Source organism: Rana temporaria, chromosome 4 (assembly GCF_905171775.1).
Source record: "Rana temporaria chromosome 4, aRanTem1.1, whole genome shotgun sequence".
Classification (NCBI taxonomy): domain Eukaryota; kingdom Metazoa; phylum Chordata; class Amphibia; order Anura; family Ranidae; genus Rana; species Rana temporaria.
Genome location: NC_053492.1, coordinates 165920985 through 165937004, shown reverse-complemented (window position 1 = coordinate 165937004; position 16020 = coordinate 165920985). Strand labels below are relative to the sequence as shown.

At 40.9% G+C, this 16020-nt stretch overlaps 1 protein-coding gene across 1 annotated transcript in view; it reads left to right on the top strand.

The window, feature by feature from the left end:
- Positions 1 to 15110, top strand: part of ZBBX (zinc finger B-box domain containing) — a 126988-nt gene extending 111878 nt beyond the window's left edge. The window contains exons 10-11 of the mRNA XM_040347715.1: positions 11462 to 11582; positions 15080 to 15110. Coding sequence (XP_040203649.1) covers positions 11462 to 11582; positions 15080 to 15110 — 152 coding nt within the window. The remainder of the gene's footprint in view (positions 1 to 11461; positions 11583 to 15079) is intronic.
- The last annotated feature ends 910 nt before the right edge of the window (positions 15111 to 16020 follow it).

The window sequence follows — 16020 nt, the reverse complement described above, 5'->3', positions numbered from 1 at the left end:
GGTGAGGAAAATGTGGAATTGCTAGATATGAGAGGAAGTTAGTAAGATGGGAATAAATGTTATAAAATACACTTAATTTATTATATTTATGTATGCTATTTACATATGTCCTGCTATTTTAATACAATTGTATGCTCTTCTTTTATTGAAAATAAACTTAAACTTGAATGGAAAAAAAAAAAAAAAATGACAGGCTTCATCTTTTTCCATTTTCAAAAATGTCTTGCCTCGCTCTCTTGTCATAAACTTTATTTAAAGTATATCATGTCTTCAAAAGCTTTGCCAGTGTCAATCACCTATATAAAACAGATTATAACTCAGTCTATGAATACTCCCCATGCCCTGTACTGTATGTCAAGATATGGCATTTGCAGGTACTTCTTTTTTATATATGAAATTTGGAATGAAATGGGGTATTTTGGTGGAAACTGGAGATCCAATATAAAAGATAATTCCACACTAATATACCGAGTATTGGACTGCATTTGCCATTTTAGTTAGCACTGTGATGTCCCAATGCTTAGATCCTGTGTGGCCCATGCTGATTGTAACAGAATTATACATTTTTCACTATTACAACTTACTGCCATAACCTGATTCATACAAAACAAGGGTTTCCAGTATGGCATTCCCCTGAACGCTCTGTTCATAAAAATGTGTTATTAGCACTATGATCTGCTTTAAACTGTCTCATCAATCAGAGCAGCTTCAAGCCATGGCCAAGTAACACAACTTCCTCTATCCAGCTTTAACTGATCTGTAGAGTCACTGGTCATAGCCAGTCAGTGCAGGATCTTCCTTCCAGCTGCAGATAATCAACATGGCTTTTTCCTCTTGACCTGCCTTGGTACTGCCCACACAATGACTTACAGGCCAGCTGACATGCCCCTTTGTATTGAATTCTTCTTGCCTGTATCCTGTACTTGGTGTGGCTTTTGAGTCATAACTGTAGCTTGTCTTTCAGTTATTGCTGTTCACGGCTTGCCTTGACCTTGTCCAGGTTAACCATGTCCACTGCCTGGTATGACCTCTGGCTTGTATCATGTTTATCCTTGTCAGCTCTCTACCTTCATCTTTTGCTTGTATCCATTTGTCTGTTCCAATCCACCACTATCTGGGGTTTCTATTCTCCAAATCCATGGTGCCTAAATCAGGATGAACCCAGGAGTGAGGACCTGGGGTCAACAAGAAGCCAAACCCCTGTGATTATGTGCCTTGGGGGATGCCATGTCTCTTTCTCCCCCTGTGCAGTGTAGTAGAGGGGTCCATTCCAATGAAGGTGCCACCTTAATGTCTTGCTTGGGCTAAGGAACCTGCTGGCTTATTCCTGCTTCCTGACTACCTACTATCTGGGGGATATCTCATATTCTTGAAGCTCAGGAGTCTGATCAGATCCGATTGATATTCCTGCAATAACTGGCTACACACTTTGATCAGCTCCAGGCTTCCCATAATCCTCTGGTCTCACAGCCTTTTCTGCAGCAGGCTCTTGCTCCTACACCTACCTATCCCCAAGGAGCCCTGGCCCCATATAGACATTTACTTTTTCACTGACCTTTCGAACAACTCTGCTGTTTGCTCTCTGTTCGTCATGACAACTGGGCCTCTCTGATTCCATTGGCTAAATTCTCTCACAAAAATATCAGTTCCAGCTCCTGGAAAACTCTCTACTTTATGATCTGTAGGAGACATCCACAACTTTTCCAATTCCTTGCTCTCCTGATATCCCTGCTTTAGCTATTGCTTAAAGTTCCTTTAATTAAATTTTGTTTGAGTCTGTGAAGGTCTGCAAAGTTTTTAACTTCAAATCACCACCTCTCTAGCCAAGGGGCTGAGTCTCGCTCTCCATAATGATTATAGGTGCCATCTCTAAAATGTGCTCCTAAATTCATTGGCCCTTATATGACCATCTCCAAGATAAATCATGTTTGTTTCAAATTTCTGAGAACCTCAAAATTTACAATTCTTTTCATTTCTTTATTTCTTAAACTCCTCAACATGTTTCCCTGGCCTGCTCCTACTACTACTCCCATATACAAAGACAACCAGTAAAATTTAAGAGAGTTAAATCTTGGACTCATTCCTCCAGAGGCATACTCCAGTGCCTCATTGATTGGAAAGGATATGGCTTTGAGCAGTCTTGGATATCCACATTGGATGTCTTCTTACCTCATGTTGTAAGAAATTACCTTTTTAAAGTTGGTTTCAGACATATATGGAGGCCTCTTAAGAGGGGGTTCTATTAACCTACTTACCCCCTGCATTCCAACATCATATCTGCCCTTATAGCGAGTGGCCACCCACACTTACTGGTCTTCCTGTAATGCCTCTGCCAATCAGTGCAGATTCCAACCACAGCCAACCTGCATAGCTTCCTCCTTCCAGCAACAATCAATCAGTGTGGCTTTCTGCTCCTGCCCTACCTATTTAAACTTGGCGCAACTCCTTGCTTTTCTCTCTGCATAAGCTACGCTTTACAAGCGTACTACCATGCCCCTTTCTAGTGGGTTCCTTCTTGCCTGTATCCTGTACTTGTGCTTTGTGTCCTGGTTATCTGTGTCCGCTGCCTGCCCTGACTTTTGGTTTGTTTCCTGGTTTTCCAAGTCCGTTGCATTTCCTGACCTGCGTATTAAATCATGGTTATCTGTGTCTGCTCTGACTTCTTGCCTGTATCCAGCTGTCTGTTCAAGTTCACTGCCATCTTGTGTTTATCTGTTCATAGTTGCTTGATGCTTAGGTCAAATTGGACCCAGGGGTCATAATCAGGGGTCAGCATGCAATGGAGTCCTTGTAAAATTTTGATGGCTCTTGGACTCTGCGCCTTGGGATACATTCAGCCTGTATAACGACAAGAAATTTGAACATGAAATAGAATGCAATATATAGCTTAAGTGTGTGTGTGTGTGTGTGTGTGTGTGTGTGTGTATATATATATATATATATATATATATATATGTATGTATGTTTATGTCTATATTTATATACAATGACCCCATTACTGTACATATTTTTTATTATGTCAGAAAAACTAAAATCCTTGCAACATTTTCATTAAATGGTGTCCTTATGCTTCTACATGCCATATAAAGAAAAATAACTAAATGTTCATCTGTATGCTCACTTCTCTTCCTCAGCATGTCATAGCTAAGGAGATGTGAGACAATAAGTAAAAAGCTGGGTTTATATGATGCATTGGTACTTTTCTCTGCCTTTCTCTTGCATGAACTATACTGTCAGTCAACATGATGTAGTGGAGGGGATGAGCTTATTTACATAGCCAGAATGGTGACAGGGCCTAGAAATATATTTCAATATTGGCTGTTCTGGCATCCGCTGGTTATATTGTTAGTGATTTAAAATATTTTTCTTAATTTTACAGTACAGGACACAGGAATTGATTAATAGACCATGGGTTATTCAGGCAATTGGACTCGGAGAAAAGCTTTGCTGGGACTGCCTCCCAGTGTATCCATATAATTCTCCCCCCACTTCATGAGGCTCCAGTTTTTTGCTAGTGTTCTTGGGTGAAGGACCCCTTCTTGAAAAAAATTTTTCAACATTTTTTTTTTTCTTCTTCGACTGATGCTTCTATCAAGATCTGCTTATTGCGTTATGGTTCACTAACAGTTTCTGGATTAGTGACCCTTGGTGAATACCTTGGGAACTATACCTGGACCCAACTGCAGTGAGGTCAGTCTGTAATGTTTTCTTTGGCACTGGATCCTGCATTTGCCGCTCACCTTTGTATGTGGTACAATAAATGTAGTTAGCTGCAGAATGCTATATAGGTCCGGGACCATGGTCCACTCATATGGTACCCAGACCCTGAAGGCCTCTGGGAGGTATGCTGGACAAAACCTGGATCCTGAACAGGACCAGTGATGTGGGCAGGGTAAGACAGGGTTTTCCTGTTCCTTTACATACTGGTTGCTGTCTTTTTCAATCGTTATCTGGAACTATAGTATGCACCGCAGTGCTAAGCACATAAGTGGATTTGAAGGCACGGGTTATGGGGTATTAAACTTTTTTTTATTTTTTCCTTGGCTTTTGTCTCACTTTATTCGGCCCCATAGGTAACATAATTATATTGTTTACCTATTTCAATTAGTCACTCTTTTGTTTCACCTCACTCCCGAAAGTTTCTCTCTTGCTAGTGAGGTAGTGCTAATAAGATGCCAAACTGAGCACTTTTGACTACCATCTTCCGCTCAGGATGCAAACTGATCGTTTGCTGTCTCACCTCTTGCCTGATACCTCACAGGAACATGAACTCTGTTAGCATCTGTGTTATGGTTTCCTCATATGGGATATGCTGTTGCCCTCAGTCAGCATCTATTCCATGATTCCCAGTCAGGGGAAGATCCTCTCTCAGCAATGGCAGAGTATAGGCATCTTGGGAGCAGGAGCACATGGGACAAATGGTGATGTCAACATTTCTATTGTTTGTGTTTTTTTATTAAGAATTTGGTTCTTTATTAACAATAACTGTGTTTGGTTAATTCATGCCATCATAATTTCCGTAATTGCTAACTGTTGCCTTAGTTCAGGGCACCTGATGGAACTCCCCCAAATCCCAAAATGGTCCCCTTTTCATCCTTCATTCTTGTGTAGTACAGTTTCATTTAAAAGATGGCTGCCACTTTCTTTAAATCACTCTTAAGAGACTTGACTTCTTATTCTTTAGCCCACTGAGGAAATGCGAACACGTCTTTACTCTGTTTAATCCATATACCATACAACATCTAACATTTCTTTGCAATTCAGATGATTCTTCATCATCAAAGGTTTGCACATTAGCATTTTGCATTTATTTTCTCACTAATTACATATTTTGCATCTGAAAACTCACTTGCCAGCAAACAAACTCTGTTGATGCCTTCTGCTTTAACTATATTGGGATGTTAAATCTCCAAAGTGATGAGAGTTCTCATTTGCAAGATACTTACAGTATCTGTCATACACTTTGTATTACAAGACAAGAGTGCAGTCGTCTTACTCCAGATGCTGCTAAACTAAAAATGAATTCATCATTACCTCTATTCTAGCGGGTTAGGATATTTTGTGCAAAATAATTTGTTAATTTATGTGTACTGAAAAACCATACAATTAAAAACGGACATTGACATGGTTCATGTGGCAAGAACAAACGAAAATGATAGAGGTTGGATTTAAAGAATATAATAGTTAAATGTCACCTTTAGAGAAGAGCACATGTCAGCGTTGAGTTCACCTGCTGGTGGCACAGGGGTTCACTTTGCAGATGGATGCAGTTCCAGTGTCCACCAGCAGGTGTCTCCCAGAAGCCAGCAGGTTCTGATCAGCCACACCTGGCTCCAGCTGACAGGTAGATATTTAAGGCTGCTCCTCCCTTCCCCCAGGGCGTCACTATCCTGTCTGATTGCCTCCTTGCTACCAGACTGCGCCTGATAACTTTCCTGTACCTTCCTGTGTCCTGATTCGTCCTGCACCCCTCTGCCTTGTTCCATACTCTTGTACCCAGTCGTGTCCCCTTCCTTGCATCCCTGTTGCCTTTGTCTCTGGATGTTGTAGATATTGTATATAGATAGCAGTTGGGTTCATTAGTTATTCTTGTTCTTGTTTGCTGGAGTGGTTTATGCTTTCACTAGTTGCCGTGTATGTTTATTGGTGTGTGTTCACTGTAAATAAGTATCACTTTAATTGATAAATACTTTGTTTGGTCTCAGTTCCTCTGTGTAGCTATACGTGGTCTGGTGGTCTTTGCTGGCTGACCCTGAAGCAGCCACAGTAAGGTTTGAGAAACCTGGATTATCTCTGGGTCACACTGATATGAATATGTGGATATTCAGTGTCATGCCATTTTTTTTTTTTGGTGATGTGTGTTGACCCATTCCTTGCATGGCTTCCCATTTGAATCCATGTCTACCTTGCATCCAAGTATTTTATAAACTCACAAAGACAAGAGAAGTTTTTGGCAGTAGTATAGCTACACTCCAGTATAGTTGGCAGAGTTGTATCCCAGGTTCTTTTCCCACTAGTGCAATGGCAGCTAGGCAAATGGCAACATTCACTCCTCTGGCTCAGAATACAGTCTAGGGCAGGGATATGCAATTAGTGAACCTCCAGCTGTTGCAGAACTACAAGTCCCATGAGGCATAGCAAGACTGACAGCCACAAACATGACACCCAAAGGCAGATGCATGATGGGAATTGTAGTGTTGCAACATCTGGAGGTCCGCTAATTGCATATCCCTGGTCTAGGGTTTGCCTTTTTCCTTTTTATTGCAGATTAACTTGAATGGGGCTTAGGGAAGCTGTGGAATACTCCAGAACACTGCACAAGAATGTGAAACTCTTCCCTTTGCAGCTACTACTTAATACAGTCGTTTGAGCAGTGGGAAAGTTGACTGCCAATGGTGTCTCAGTGCTATGTTCCAGGCCAGACAAGCCTTAATTTAGTGTACCAGGGGTTAACAGCAGCAACAGTCACTAGGATCCATCTCTTTTAGATCTGTACTCATAGTGTCCCCAGAACTTGAATGTTCCCTGTGACTAAGCTCCAGGGGGTGGAGTGAAACATGTTGGGGTGTGGCCTTGTTGGAGTCCAGGCTAAAGTTGCTACTCCATTCACCTATACAAGACATCTTGGATATGCAATTTCCAGGGACTACCCCCTTTTTTTTTTCTTGATGTCTCACTGATTTCTCTGTGAAGCTTCCCGACCGGGCCCACAGTAAAACCCCTCTTCCAGCTCTCACAGGATTAGCAGCAGAACAGGCATTCCAGCTATGCACAGCTGGGACCTCGATTAAACAGGCAGGAGGTTTAGCTGGACTGCTATGAAGGGGGCATCCTTTCCTGCTAGGAACTTCTCCTGTGGAAGAACCTTACTCTTCCAGGCTCTAGACTATTTATGCACTCCCAGCCACCATCTGGGCACCTTCCCCTAGGGATTGACTGGTGCTGAAAAAATATTCAAGTTGCTCATTTGATTCTCCCACTGACTATATATTCTGAAAGCTTCCAGAAAATGGAAGGAAGCAATCAAACTTGCAAAGCCCATGGCAAACTAATTAAGCCTAGCAGCCTGTCTGGGAGGGAGCTACTATTTTAATTTCCATGTCAGCTTGGCATAAATGTCATTCTGCCACTTTCAGTTCTAGGTGTCCTTGTCAGACATGCTTAGCCCTATTTCATCAGCTATGATGTATACTCTGCTATTCACTCATGTGATCAATGAAGATTACAAACTGTTAGAAGGATGCAGATAATTTGGCTTCAGTGTAGACAACACATGTTGGCAGACCAGGGATGAGAACAAGATCGGCATCAGGTTTTTTTTTTTCTTTAGACTTTTTTTCCTTTTCACCTGTTGATCCTTCCAGTACTTATTTCTCAACAGACCAAGCTGTCCAGCACAAGTGTGATGCCGCGTACACACAAACATTTTTCGGGTTGTAAAAAACGACGTTTTTCAGGCTCTAGAAAAAAACAACTTCATCATTAAAACGACGTTGCCCACACACGATCGTGGAAAACAAAAAGCTCTAGAAAAGCGCGGTGACATACAACACGTACAACGGCACTATAATGGGAAAGTTACATTCGGATGACGCCACCCTTTTGGCTGCTTTAGCTGATTTCGCTTTTATGTCTGTTACAGCGTGATGAATGTGCTTACTCCATTACGAATGGTAGTTTTACCATAACGAGCGCTCCCGTCTCATAACTTGCTTCTGAGCATGCGCAGGTTTTTCACGTCGTTTAAAGCCCACACACGATTATTTTTTACAACCCGAAAAAACACATATAGTTTAAAATGTTGTGAAAAAATAGAGCATGTTCGAAAAAAAAAATTGTCGTTTTTCAGAACCCGAAAAATGCTCTAAAGCCCACACACAATCGTTTTAAATTACATTTTTAAAAAACATAGTTTTTTACAACCCGAAAAATGATCGTGTGTACGCGGCATTAGAGCTTGTTCACATGTGCGGCAGCCCTAGTCGACCCTCTGAAAAGTGATCTACAGAGCTTCGCTTTTCAGAGGCATTTGACAGTTGATATGCGTTTGATATGTTGCCTCTTCAAAGTTTGATTTAACTCTGTATATGCCACACTTCTGCACCGCAATCATGCGTATTGCAAAAGTTTGCAGGGGCTTGATATGGGGACACCCAATAAGGCATTCTCCCTGTGTATCCATTTACACACAGAGCCATGGATCACCCCTGCCCCCTCTGTCTCCTGATTGGCTCAATGGCCAATGGCTGTCGCTGCTGCCAAAAGCCAATCAGGAGTGTGAGGCCCCGGAGAGCCAAGGCTCTCGTGGACATCACTGGATCGAGAGGGGGCTCAGGTAATTATTAAAAGAATAGAGACTCGACCAGTTCCTTCGATGGTATGGGCACTCTGAATGTACCCAACTCAACCCATATCTACCCAACTCAACTCGGCTTGGGTACAACCTGCTGGATTTTACATGTGATTATCACTATTGGCTGTCATAGGTGACAATAATCACTGTCTTCTTCCAGTGATGGCAGCTTCCCCTGCAAGGAGAGGACAATGGCTTATTGGGAGGGATTCCCCTGTCTGCACTGTCTGTGTTGATGGAGGAATCAAGCAAATTGTGACTGTAGGAAAGAAATTCATACTGTCTATGGCCTGCCTTACTGTTACTGATTTTTTTTTTTATGATATAATGTCTTACAATATTCTTTGTCTGTGCACTAATGCCATGAAAATTATGATACATTTCACTTTTTCTAAACAAAGTGATAAATCATGCAGCCTATATGTATACATGTTAGTTCTATTACCAGGCACGCACACACATACAACAGTTGTGCCGCGTACACACGATTGGACATTCCGACATCAAAACCGTGGATTTTTGTCCGACAGATGTTCGCTCAAACTTGTCTTGCATACACACGGTCATACAAATGTTGTCGGAAATTACGAACGTCAAGAATGCGGTGACGTACAACACTACGATGAGCCGAGAAAAATTTAAGTTCAATGATTCCGAGCATGTGTCAAATTGATTCCGAGCATTTGTAGAATTTTTGTGCGTTGAATTGTGTACACATGGTCGGAATTTCCAACAAGAACTTTTGTTGTCGGAAAGATTGAGAACCAGCTCTCAAACACTTGTTGTCGGAAATTCCGACAGCAAATGTCCGATGGAGCATATACACGGTCGGACATTCCGACCGTGTGCACGCGGCATTAGCATCTCAAAAAGATGATTCAGATATAACCACTTTTTCTTCAATTTCTCTACACAATACAAAACATTTTCCTGGGTTAGTAAGTGTGACAGAACCCACGGTCACTGTGTGTTTTGGAAGGGACTGTGGGCGGGCCTCTTACCCACAGATTATGGCCCAGAAGAGACTGGAGACCTGAGGACAAGCTGGCATTGAGATAATGTAATGTAATCCTACACCCCTTCTCCCCCATCCCCCCCTCTTGTTGCTGTGTTTCCTTGTGTTGGGTCATGGCACATAGACAATGGTCTGGACTGGAGACATCTCTCCGCAGGGGATGTGTATTGAGAGGCTGCCTGCTTACCATAATCCCTTTATGTTTATCTGTAGTTTCTGTTTCAATGTACAAGTGCTCAGTTCCCATTGGTTGTTCCTTGTCCCCTACGCCCTCCCCTCTATGACAAAGCTAAGGGGAGTGTCCCTAACTGTGTGTAAAAGTGTATGTCTTGTATTTAATAAACAGTTTATGCTCTGCATGTTTAACCCTCAACACCTGTGTGGATTGTCTTGTGATTGAGGGGTTAAGGGCTGGTTATGGCGAATCTGCAGGCTGCGGGTGCATTTGGAGGACAGGAGACACAGGTCTGGCGCATGTTCCCACCTGGGGTATGCGAGATCCATCACAGTAAGCTTATTGCATTTGCATTAGGAAATTGGATGAGATTGGGCAGCTTTACATTAACAGGATGATGTTATCATGATTTAAAACCTAACTGCAGTCAACATTTTTTGTAAAAGTTTTTTTTAAGAGTAGGAAGGGTTCAAAATTTCGGCTCTTAAGTTGGCCGCCATAGATGGTTTGAATCCTCACAGGTTCAGCAGGGATCCCAAAATACCAGATTGCTCGTCTATAAGTCGTTCAGAACACGGCGGCATGACTGGTAACAGGAAAAAAAACCTGGGAATCAATCACTCCCTCCCTGAGGTCCCTCCACTGGCTGGCCGTAAAGGACCGAATCACATTTAAAACCCTCTGCCTGACGCACAAATATGTACAAGGAATCGCCCCCCAATATTTATGTGAAAAAATAAAACATCACAACCCCCAATCGCGTTCTTCGATCAACTAACCAAAATCTACTACAAATCCCCAAAGCCCGATATAAGACCAAAGGAGAACGAAGATTTGCAGTCCAAGGGCCTCGACTGTGGAACGTGTTACCAACTAATATCCGAACAGAAGAGAATCACCAGGCCTTCAGGAAAAAAACTCAAGACCCACCTATTCTGAAGGCTAAATAGAAGGACATGGATACCTAAGCACCTTGAGGCGATTTAGTTTGCATTTGTAACGATATCAAAGTTTTTCACTCACTTACTCTCACTCATCGGTTGGGATTTAATCCATCTATAGACAGGCTGATTGCATCAACTTGGGTACAATCAGCATGCCCGATTTCGAGCATGCAGTTATTGCCAGTGGCTATTGCCGCACGCAATCATCATTGTGTTCTCATGGCAGGGATGGCTCCAACACCAGAAGAACATAATAGCTCTGCGGGAGGGACTCCTCCATCAACACTGTGTTCATGGGGGAATTGAGCAAATTATTTATATTTTTTTTCCTATGCAAAATATCACATAATCTACACCATGCCTTATTGTTTGTGTGTGTGTGTGTGTGTGATCCTCTTGGAGAGATTTCAGTGCAATGTTTGCCATGGTGACATTAGCACAAGACATTAATGGAATAGGGGTTTCCAAGACTGGAGGACACAAACAGCAATCAAAATCCAACACAGTTTTTAACCCCTCTCTGATCAACCTAAAAAAAAAATGTATGTCTCTTTGCCATTGGGGACTTGCTGTAACTGGGAGAGGAAGTGAGGTAATTTATTTCCAGTAGAGACAAAGACAGCAATAATACCCTAGCCAATGTTCCAACTCTTTCCAAAACTAAGGGCTGGTTTACAACATGTTAGTTGAGCTGCACTGTTCTGCATTCATGTATGGTTAATGATGTTGCCATTAGTTCTTATTTAAGATTAATAATGTTCCATCAGTTCAGTTAATTTTTTTTATACGTAGCCAATTTATGTTTTTGGGAGGAAGAGGGCCAGAATTTCCTCTATTCCCAAATATAAATTTATGTGCATGAAATTGGAAATTGGCTTTAGGAATGAATACTGCATGATCTTAATTTAGAAATCATTTGCTCATGTGATATGGCATTGGTGTTCTGTTTTCAAATATTCATTTTTTTCCCCTAGATTCTACTGGCAATTTAGAAGTTCAGACTGTTTTGCCTGGCTTAGGAAAACCATTCCAAATTGAATTTAAAGACAGTGGCTTAAGCTACCTAGAGAAACTGACGCTGAAGAAACACAGAAGGTATGGTGTGTTTATTTTCTACCTAAACAACTTTACTTTTAGTAAGCTTACCAGTGTCTTTCATTCTAAATAATATACTCGAGTATAAGCTTAGTATTTCAGCACATTTTTTCAAAGTCGGGCACCCCTTCCATAGACTCCCATGTTAAATGGTAATTTCTCTGGTAAATTTGGGGGCCCGATACCGAATAGCCCCCTGGACCTGAAACTTGGCACACTCTACAAGTGTGCAAAGTTTGCTGTCTAACGGACCTACGGCCAGGAAGCAACGATTTTTCAAAGCCGGGCACCCCTTCTATATACTCCAATGTTAAACGGAAGTCTAGTCATGGACACAGTGAGGCATGGGCACAGTGAGGCATGCACATGGACACCCTAGGCTTATGCTCGAGTCAATACGTTTTCCCATTTTGTTGTGGTAAAATTAGGTGCCTCGGCTTATATTCGGGTCGGCTTATACTCGAGTATATACGGTAATTATTATATATTATAATTTATATAAATCTAAATCACAAAACCTGCTTGTATCCAATTGGCTTCAACACAAAATGTGATTGCTGCAGCACCACCCACAATACAATACAAAACTAATGAAAACAGTCAAGTAATGTCAGGTTGCCATACAGCCATGTCCTATTGCTGGTCGTTCATAGGAATATATCAAATGCTTGGTTTGTTTTTACTTGATGTAAGCGCAATGATTGAAGATTTCTAATAAATGTTCTGGTGAATGCATTACTTATGGGGAGAGGTATAAGGAGCACATGGTGTGGTATGAAGATCACTATCTACATCAAGGACTTTTTTTGTGTTTTATGATGCATTTACTTAGATATTCACTACCGTATGGACTAAACTGTACACAATTTTTCTCTTTTCTTTTCCTTTTTCACTTGGGTGTATTTTATAACCTTTTGTTGTGCACTAACTTTTTCATTATTATTATTATCATCTTATTTATAGAGCTCTGCTGTCCACCTATATTTGGATTATGTAGTTTGTTTTAGGTGAATTGGTATATTTATGTTACATTTTCAAAGTGGCAGCTACTGTGCATGTGGGTTTATACTTTCATATTTATATTTATTTTTAAATTTTTGATCACTGATCACATTATATTTCTGTGGCGCAGAGATGAATGAGAGTATGGAAAATTGTTTTTGACTACTCATTCACAGTTGTTACTATATATATATATATATATATATATATATATATATATATATATATATATATATAAAATATATGTAAAGCTGCCCATTCACCTTGGCAAAAAGCCTCCAGTTCCTCCTAAATTCTTGGGCTGTCTTGCATGAACTGCACGTTTTGAGATCTCCCCAGAGTGGCTCAATGATATTGAGGTCAGGAGACTGAGATGGCCACTCCAGAAGCTTCACTTTATTCTGCTGTAGCCAATGACAGGTCGACTTGGCCTTGTGTTTTGGATCATTGTCATGTTGGAATGTCCAAGTATGTCCCATGCGCAGCTTCCGGGCTGATGAATGCAAATATTCCTCCAGTATTTTTTGATAACATACTGCATTCATCCTACTAGCTCACACATCCCTAAAACATCAGCGATCCACCTCTGTGTTTTATAGTAGGAATGGTGTACCTTTCATCATAGGCCTTGTTGACGCCTCTCCAAATGTAGCGTTTATGGTTGTGGCCAAAAAGCTCATCACTCCAAATGACTTTGTGCCAAAAGGTTTGAGGCTTCACCTTCTCACAGCCATGTGGAAAAAGGTGTGCCCCCCATCCAGTATACAGTGGTTTGGCAGAATCGCCGAAATTCAACAAATGGAGAATCTTACTATGACAATGAAAGATCAAGATGAGAGGCACCGGACGATATGGGCTCCTTATATGAGTTATAGGGAGGAGATAACAGAGGGAAATTAAGCTGAAACGGGGGGGGGGGGGGGGGGAAGAGTTGGAGCTGTCTTTCCTTTTTTTTTTTGTGGGAGGGAACAAGGGGGGTGGTAATAAGGATGAAATTGGAGGTAGAGTAGGTAAAGACAATTCACGTTAAAGTAAGGAACCAGAAATGGATATAACCGTATAGAAGATAACTATATTTAGAATGGTAAATTGAAATAATATAAAAATGTGAAAATTATAATGTGAATATGAAAATTAAAAAAAAAAGACGGTTTGAGGCTTGTCTCTGTGCTGTTTGGCGTATTGTTAGTGGGATACTTTGTGGCATTTGTGTAGTAATGGATTTTTCTGGTGACTCAACCATGTAGCCCATCTTTCTTCAAGTGCATCTTGAAACAGCCACACCACATGTTTTCAGAGTCCTCCATTTCACCTAAAGTTATTTGTGGGTTTTTCTTTGCATCCCAAACAATTTTCCTGGCAGTTGTGGCTGAAATTTTAGTTGGTCTACCTGACCGTGGTTTGGTTTTAACAGAACCCCTCATTTTCCACTTCTTGATTTAGTTTGAACACTGCTGATTGTCATTCTCAATTCTTTGGATATTTTTTTATATAATTTTCTTGTTTTATACAGTTCAACTACAGTACCTTTTCCCCACAGATCCTTTGACCATTATTTTGCTTTCCCCATGACTCAGAATCCAGAAACGTCAGTGCCACACTGGATTAAAGAGGCAAGGGTCTGTCAGGAGTCCAAAAACTGATTGACCTTTTATACACGCACACTAATTACAAGCAAACAGATCACAGGTGAGGATGGTCACCGTTAATAGCCATTCAAACCTCTTTGTGTCATCTTGTGTGCATGTTATCAGGCCAAAATTACCAAGGTATGTAAACTTTTGATAATATATATATATATATATATATATATAATAGCTAATTGTCAGGAACGTTACTTACCGAGGCCGAGATGCCAAGGGCGGCTCACCTTTGCGACTCGATGCGATCCACCCACTGGACTTTGAGACAGAAGGAAGGACGCACCAAGAGGCACCGGGTCCAGTGGCAGGAGGGAATCCAAGGTGGACCGGAAACTGGATAGCCAAAGCTCACTGGAGGCTGTTCAGAAGCACACAGGAAATAGTCCAAACAGGATATCCACAGATAAGGTTTCCAGTAGCAAACACTCCAAACACTGCAAACGAACCAGCAATTTGCAAGGAGGAAGGGGCTGGTTTAAATAGGCCGCTCAGGCCACTGATTGGTCCAAAGTAGCATGAGTTCAGAACCAGGCTCCGACGGACAGCATGAAGAATATCACTGAGCAGTGGCTCAGAGGCAAAGACCTGGACCAGCAATAGAGAGGTCCTGGGTTCAATTCCACCCAGAGCCAACTGGGGGATGACCATGCCTCGCCGCCCGCTCGGCACAGTAGCGATCATGACACTAATTGACTATCAAAACTGCTGATACATTTGTTTTGTATGAATGGTGAAACATTTAATGTTCTCATTCTATTACCTCTACAAGTCAAATTTTGTTCATTTGAAAGAACAAAATTGATTCCGGAAAATACTGCTCTATCTCGTGTTCCTAATGCATTCTTTTTACAGACCACTAATATCTGACCTGCAAAGAGAATAGTAGGAGAACATTTCACTTTGTTCTATTCGCACATGAATGTAGCAGCAGTTTCTCTCAATAAAAAGCTATTTTTTAAAATGTACAGATACTTCTTTTATAAATGTGCCACAAAACATTTAAATTTGCACCAATGACTTTATAATTAATAGTGCTGGCAACAGTTCAAATGTTTTTACATGCTTTTGTTCAGTTCTGTTTATGTAAATAATATAGAACTAAGTTCATTCTTTATTTTGCAAACTACAATTTATTTAGTGATTGAACAAGGTCTTGCATTTAATTAGTACATTAAATTAAACTGTTTGATTATAACAGTTAGCTACAAATGATGATTTTGGCAGCATTGTGAAAGAAGCCTTTATGAAAGAGGCATTTGCAGGAAATCTTTCATGTAAAAAATTGTCTGAATCTTGTAGGAATCCTTAAGTATACACCAGTTATTTTTACACAAGTCTTGCTTGTTTTAATTTCTGCCTGTCCTGGCACAATGCCCACTCAAGCCCCTGTTTTTTTTTATATTCACATATGGATTACAGTGATAGTAAAAACCAACCAGGCACATAATAAGTCAAGCACCAAGCATGAAATCCAGGTTCCAAACAATACTGTATGTAATGCAAAGATGGCAGATAAAGGGATTTGCTCATATAGGCAGAAACATACATGTTAGGTTATTAGTGTACTTCAAATTGCAAACACGTGGGATTCATTTTATGACCACAAGACATATAAAATTGAGTAGTATGGTGAGAGCGCACACACACGCACTCACACACTTCATTAAACTTGTTGTATTGTTTGCAGTTGCCCTTCTTTCATTTATAACGCAAGGTAGGAACATATTTGTTTTCTTACACATTGCATATTAATTAGCTGCTATGAAGTGACTTCGTGTATTTAAAAAGTGCTC